The following is a 7,500-nucleotide window of genomic DNA, read 5'->3' on the forward strand; positions in this document are numbered from 1 at the left end:
GAACAAACAGCGCCAAGAGTGAGTTGCAGTGTCAGCTGTAATTTGATGTGTTTCTGTGTGTTCTGTGTGGAAGTTTGTATCTTGTATGATAATTATAAGTTCATCTTGTATTAAAATGAATGTGCTATGGAATTCATCACAACTGAGTTTAGTTACAGTACTAAATTAGTTTTTGTTAGCTTACAAGTATTCATTGCTTTACTCCCCCAAAAAATATTTTTTTAGGGCCAGAGAGCGACATGCAAGGAGGCTTGAGCTCGAGGAGCGCCGAAGGCGGGAGCACATCCTTGCAGAGAGGAAGAAGGAACGAGATACCTTGATGGTGAGGTTCCTGCGTGAACCCATCCGCCAGCGACGCGAAGCCCAGGCCGCAGAGAAGGCCGCCTCCAGGAAACCCAAGCAAGAGGACGAAGGAGGTGAAACATCAGCAGGTAGTAGTGACGGAAGGATACACAGCAGTCAGTCCGTTCCCGATTTGGAGGAAGCTCTCAGAATTGTGCGAGGGGAAGACCAGGCTCTGGATGCCAGGTGAGAAGAGGGAAGTTAGTTGTCAGTGAAACCTAAATCAAGGTTCAAGTTACTCAGATAAATCAGTACCGAATGGCCTAGAAGACTGGATCAACCATAGACCATAAATATTGAATCTAAGTGGGAATGAATAATACCTGAAATATCAGTACTTGACATGATTAGACCGATTTCTAAGGTATGCCATGATTAACGCTCATTATCAGACTCTGATTATAGATCATAACATAGCCTCAGTACAGTAGATATGACGTAAACCATGACTATGATACATAGAATCTCATTAGAAGACATTCCTTCGCATAAAGGTAAATAGTTGACAAAAGATCAAATAGGTTACTATATCTGATTTTACCTTTTTCAGAGCTCAAGCTTTCCTAAGTCCTACCAAAAGACGGCGACCAGTAAAGGAGGATGAGCCCCTTTGTAACAGATACGTGCGCAATCAAACCCGTCCGTCCCGAGGTTCCTCAGTTCCTCTACGCCGTCCGCCTGCGCCGACACGCCCTTTTCCCCCCGGCAGCACTGACGATGTCATCCGTGAAAATCAAAAGCCCTATCCAACCCGTCCGCCGGAGGAGCTCCTTGCCAGGACCCGGCAACTGAGAGGAAAAGCAGCGAGGGACGAGAACGACAGCCTTAAATTAGGCACGACCAAAGTTCTCAGTGACACCTTCAGTATTGCATCCGAAGGCCGGAGTGCAGAGATGTTACTAACTGATTACAGACCTCCAGCTGACAGCCACATTATGGTGCTTCCGCGTCCAAGGTTAGAACGTCGCAGTTCCATGCCGGACCTGCGGGATTTTAGATGCGTTAGTTCTGCTGTTGTTTACGAAACAATTGCCACATTAGGTCGTCTAGGTGAGGCACGAGGACTGCTTGTGGTGCCGCCGAGAGAAAACGGCCCAAGCTCTGTTTCACAAGTTGCTGTCCCACCACCAGATATTCAGCTGGACAAACAGAATGGGGACAAAGCACAGACCAACCCACAACAATGGGCTCGAAAGATGAACAAATTTATCCATGAGGAAACCCAGGCAGTGTTACAAGCCAGCCCTCTTCTAGAAGGCCTGTCACCAAGTGGCCAAAACGGAGCACCAAGGGGACGACGCACACAGCGGAAAGAATGGATATCTAAACATACCTCTGTGAAAACGTTGCAGAAGAAAATTTTACCGAAGTCGGTAACAGATTCTTCCTCTCAGACAGAAACCATCAGACCCATTTCTGCTGTACATCATCGCCGTAACTCTATTGGCAGTGAAGGTGCTGAATCTGTGTATTATGACAGCCTGGAAGAAGAGGACAGCAGAGGTGCTAATCATAAAACTGGCCACCAAGCATTCTATGTGCCAATAACAAGTGAAGCAGAGGTGGCCATCAATAGTGGACCCACACTGCCTGCAAGACTCTCAGCCAGGTTAGAGGAGAGGCGAGCGTCTACGAGACGTCATTCAAAGTCCAATTCTCTGGGGGTCAGCAGTCTCGCCCTCACTGGCAAGCGTGTCCATCTCATAGATGAAGCTAAGATGGCTCAAACAATTGCAAGTGGGGAAGATACTAATGTTTGTGAAGTATCTGAAAGTTTGTTTGAAACCAATGATGATATAGGGGCAGAAAGTGATTCAGACATCTTAGACAGCCCAAAAGCGAAAAATCTGTCCTCTAAAAAGGACACTATAGTAGCATGTTCATCTGAGCAAGACACAGATACTTCACAATCTGACATTGTACAACTTTCCTCAGAAAAGAACTTACCAAAACCTGGATTCCCAGTAGAACCAGCAAAAGGTCATGATAGTCAGTCGGCTCCAGACACTACAGTAAATTCTCAGCAACCTATGACAAACACTTATACACAATTTTCTGATCACTCCAACTCGGTTTCTTCTACTGAGCCTTTAGACGAAATGGTCACAAAAAAGACGACTCTTGAAAACACTGAGCAAAGAGCTGCTGAACTGACTACAGACACGATGAATGGTGAACTTTCCAACAACAGTGAATCAGATTTTAATAATGACCATAGTGATAGTGTAAAAGAGACTGCTCCTCAAAGCACCGAACAAAATGAAGACATCAAGATACAGGTGACCGATGAAAATGGTAAGGATGTGGATCCCAATTCAGACAGTGAAGTGAGTTCGCCACATCTTCCAAACGACAATGCTAACATTCCTATTAGCGAGGAAAAGACCAGTGTAAATGGAGATAATGCTGACACCGAAATCTCTGATCATTACGAATCAGATACTTTCCAATCCGGCTCGATAGATAACAGTATCAATGAAAACATTTCTCTCAGAGATGTTGTGGAAAATCCAAATAATGCCTCTATTGAGGACCTTCTTAGTGTTAGTGACAGTATAGGAGAAGTCAGTGAGAACCTTGCAAGTGAGACCTTAGATGATGAAGTCATTCAAAGCAGCAGCAATGACATCCAAGAAGAATTGAGCAGTTCTTCAACACAAGAGCAATATGAAATAATCGGCTTTACTTCCAGTGGCAAGGAGACACTGCTGGAAAGTGGCTTCATTGACTGTGATGACCCAAGTTTGCTACCAGAACCTCTCAGCATCAACTGTGATGAGATAGTTCCGACTCTTATTCAGACGAGCAGAGGAGAGGTGACTGAAGATGGGAAAGAAAACGAAGAACTAGTTACAGATAAAGATAATTTACAGTTAGAGAATGAACAATTTCAGCAAGCATATGATATTTCTCCAATAGAAAAAGAAGTAACAGAAAATGAGGGGCTACAAACAGAAGCAAATGGAATTAGAGTAAAAGGTGATGACGCCAGAGAGGAAAATGACGAATCGAGTAGTACTGTTTTAAATGGGAGTGAAGTTCAGGTTTCGAATGATTTGCCTATTCAAGCAGATGAAAGTAAAAGTGGAACTGAAAATGAGAATGACGTCAATGATGAGGAAGAAAAAGCAATGGAAAATCCAGAAAACACCCTAGACAAAGATGAAGCACCAGATTATGAGGCAGACAATGAAGAGTTGAGCGATGGCACAGATTCCTGGGATCGTGTGACTGTTGTGAGGGTGTCTTCAGGCAGCACTTCGGAGAGTAGGGATGACACTCCAGATCTTGACAACGAATCAACAGACACCGTGCAGGCATCTGTAGAGGAAGACTCGAAGAACAATAGCTGCCAGGAACCACCACCAAGCCCTCAAGAGCTTGTTGCAGATGTCTTTAATGCAACAGATAATAGTCTTCTAGATGAAATTTTCCGTAATGTGAGCCCACATGATGGCAACTGCTCACCTGTGGACGAAAGTAGCTCAGGACTCTCGACCATTGAGGAAGACGACGAACACCTGGAATATGCCCAAGACGATGATGTGAACCCACTTCTTGAGGACACTGTGGTTGGGGAACGATCTCCTTCAACAACCATAATGCTGCATGAGGAAAAACAAGACAGGGATATATCAACAGTTGAAATGCATGGGGAAGGTGGAAATGCGTCACTGGAAAAGGAAGAAGTGTTGCCCTTAAGTAATGGAACAGAAGATATGAATGAAGTGCAGGACAAAGAAAATGAAACTGGAAATGAAGAAACTGATGACTTTGGTGGAGGGGAACCTATGATGACACGTGATGATGAGACTCTGAATGATGAAGATGATATTTTGACTGATGTGGCAGAAAATTCTCTAGTTGTATTAGGTGAAGACGCTATGAATGAAATAGATGCGAAGGAAGGCATTACTAAAATGACGAATGATGATGAAGTCGTCATTATATCTGATGGAGAGGATGATATCATTATTGCTGATGGAGTTGAAGGAGTAATTCCCAAGGAGGAGAACGAGGATATAAGAGAACTTGACGAAGATGAGAGTACCAAAATAGTTGATAAACTAGAAGATATAGATATGGGTGACGAAGAACGAAATGCAACTTTAACTGAAGGAGAAACAGATACAGATATTCATGAAAAAGAGGCAAAGCTAACTCTGTCTGAGCATGAAGTGGATACAAATGTTACTGAAGAAAAGTCAGATGTAACTGTAACTGAAGGAGTGCCATACGTAGCTAAGACCGATGAAAAGACAGATTTGACCTTGGCTGAGGGAGAAGCAGACATAAGTGTGGCTGATGATGAAGAAGAAGCATCTATAGCTGAAGGAGAAAACTTGGTTGAAACTGGAGAAAATGCAGAGTTAACTTTAGCTGAGGACGACCCAGACACGAGTGTGCTAGAAGAAAAGACAGACTTAACCTTACCTGAAGCTGAGCCAGACACAAGTGAGCTTGAAAAAAAGGCAGAGTTAACTTTAGATGAGGACGAGCTAAACACAAGTCTGCTTGAAGAAACAGTAGAGTTAACTTTACCTGAGCGAGAGCCATTTTGTTTGCTTAAACAAAATTCAGAATTAAATCTAGCTGCTGAAGACCCAGACACAACTGTGGTGGAAGAAAGGGTAGATATATCTTTAGCTGAAGAGGAATCAGAAACTGAAGAGAGGACGGAGATAATTGTGGCTGGGAAAGGAGATATAAATGTAACTGAAGAAAATGCAAATATACCTGACGAAGGGGCAGATGTGACTGTGGTCGAGGAAGAAGTAATTATGACTCAGGAAGTAGCTACAGTGACTGAAGAGGAAGCGAACTTATCTGCGGCAGAGGGTCGAATAAGTATAATTATGGAAGAATCAGGAATGATTATACCTAAGGGAGAAGCAGCTACGGTTGAAGAAGGTGCTACAGTTTTTATGATTGAAGAAAAAGTAGATGAAACTGATGAAGAATTAATAGTTGATGAGGAAGAAGTAGAAGTGTCCGCAGCTGAAGAAACAGAAAGGACCATCACGGAAGAAGAAATCACTGTGGCTGAAGCTGTCGTAACACTTGCTGGGGAAGAAGTAGCGTTTTCACTTGATGAAAATGAAGCAGAGATACCTGTGGGTGAGGAATTAATAGGTGTAGAACAGGAAGTTCCTGTGCCTGAAAGAGAAGCAGATCTAACTTTGGACGAAGAAGTAGCAAATGTTTTGTTGGCTGAGGAAGAAGTAGGAAGAGAAGCTGAAGTAAATATTATCGATATAGATTCCGAAGTAATGGAGGCTGAAGAAGAAGCGGAAATTACTATGGTAAAGGAGGAGGCAGAAGCTTCAGTGGCTGAGGAAGACACAAACGTTTCTGTGACCGAGGACGTAGCAGACGTTTCTATGCCTGGGAAAAAAGAGGACGAGGAAGTAACTATGGCTGAGGAAGTAACAGAAGTCACTGTGGACGAAGAAGAAATGAATCTATCTATGGCTGAGGAAGAAACAGATATCAGTGTGGCTGAGGAAGAGGCAGGAATCACTATGGCCGAAGAAAGCCTTTTAGTCGTAGCTGAAGATGCAAATGAATTAAGGGAGCAATGCATCCTAAAAGCTGACGATGGCGATGATGCAACTATTTTCGAAAATATTGAAGAAGATTCTGAATGTGAAGAGACTGAAGGGGAGATGGAACAAAATAATAAAGAGAAGAGTCCCCGTCTAGAGGGAAGCGCAGGTGTTTCAACTACGGACATTGCAGATTTTAACCAGACAGAGGATTTAGAAGATATCGATGAAGAAACGGTAATCGAGGACATGACAGTATCTACTAATGAAGAAGTTATTGAAAATGACGATTATGATGAAATCAAAACCTTTGGCAGTGGCGAGATGCCAGTCTTATGTTCTCCGATGGATGAAAATATCACTGATGATGTGAAGAAGAACGATGAACTGGATCCAGATAAAGACGTCGATGAAACTCACGGGGAGACTACCGGTGACCCTATAGAGAGTGATCATGATCCGGGAGATAGAGATGAAGCATGCTTGTCAGCCCACCATGACAGCGATGGGGGCGAGTCCCTGTTGATGAGTGATGCCACGCTGGACACGACGGAGCCGGAGACCAAGGCGGAGTACGAGGAGCTTCTAGGCAGTGTGCTTGAAACGGAAATTAAAGCGGAATATGAGGAGCTTATAGGCAGCGAGAAGGAAAACAGCGATATGTATCAGGACATGATAGATAATGTAGAGAAGAGCATAGAAGAGAAGGTATATGTAAGTGAAAAGGTAGTAGCAAGAAATTTTAATTCATTCTTAATGAAATCAGACACAAACAATGATGTAACGAATCATCCTAAAAATACAGAATGTAATGATATTCAGCATGCACGTACAGTTTGGGAGAGTGCCGAAGCCAGTGATGGAAGTTCTGGCGATCATACCATGGCATTAGGAAATAATGATAATAATGATGCATTCTTTGATAACGAGAATGCTGAGGGAGCTCACGATGATAATGATCAAGAGCGGAACGGCGGCAATTGGGCAGCAAGCATCACCCAGGTAGATGAGAGGAGTAGGTGCGAGGTAGGGTCACTGAGCGTCGGTAGACAAGCTGAGGCCTGTGCTGCCGCCCCTTCAAGTGCTTCCTCTGATGACTCTCCGCGGGAAAGGAGCGAAGGTGATCATGGGGAGGCTGTGGCTGCTGCCAACTCCCCTTCCTCAGATTCAGGTGTTGTGGAGATGGCAGGGAAGACTGCACACTCGCCTTCAGATGCTTCTGTAGAGGAAGCGGCTGCTGAAGATCACAATCCTCGCGGCCGTGACGCTCAGGATTCTTCCCGCAGCGAAGAATCTGTTCGTAGTGCACCGCCCAACCGTAGGACTTCCAGTAAACAGGCCAAGGATCGAGCCAACCGTATCACCAGTGGGCGCCGCCGCTCCTCGTCTGGTTGCGGTCGTGCTTCGCTAGATGGTGGCGACGTCACTGCCCTGCATGGCTGGACAACTTTTACAGCACCTGGAGATGATTCTGATAATGACTCAAAGCCACGGAGACGTCACTGGGAAGCTCCTAGGAACGAAAACTTCCAGAATCTTCCACCGCAAGTGGACAGTGATGGAGCCTCCATGAGCAGACACCGTATGGTGCAAGAATACCTGGATAGTCTTC

General features: G+C 44.4%; 1 protein-coding gene across 2 annotated transcripts in view; it reads left to right on the top strand.

Annotated features, from left to right (window-relative positions):
• LOC122268038 (uncharacterized) overlaps window positions 1-7,500 on the top strand; it is a 52,910-nt gene that overhangs the window by 43,788 nt on the left and 1,622 nt on the right. For both annotated transcript variants that reach the window (XM_086540632.1, XM_086540637.1), the window contains 3 exons: window positions 1-18; window positions 226-528; window positions 893-7,500. The exon at window positions 1-18 is cut by the window's left edge and continues 147 nt beyond it; the exon at window positions 893-7,500 is cut by the window's right edge and continues 498 nt beyond it. In XM_086540632.1, the coding sequence (XP_086396758.1) occupies window positions 1-18; window positions 226-528; window positions 893-7,500 (6,929 nt within the window). The remainder of the gene's footprint in view (window positions 19-225; window positions 529-892) is intronic.

The sequence above is a fragment of the Penaeus japonicus genome, unplaced genomic scaffold, assembly GCF_977035675.1.
Source record: "Penaeus japonicus unplaced genomic scaffold, GWHDUDI00000001_assembly GWHDUDI00000001, whole genome shotgun sequence".
Classification (NCBI taxonomy): Eukaryota; Metazoa; Arthropoda; class Malacostraca; order Decapoda; family Penaeidae; genus Penaeus; species Penaeus japonicus.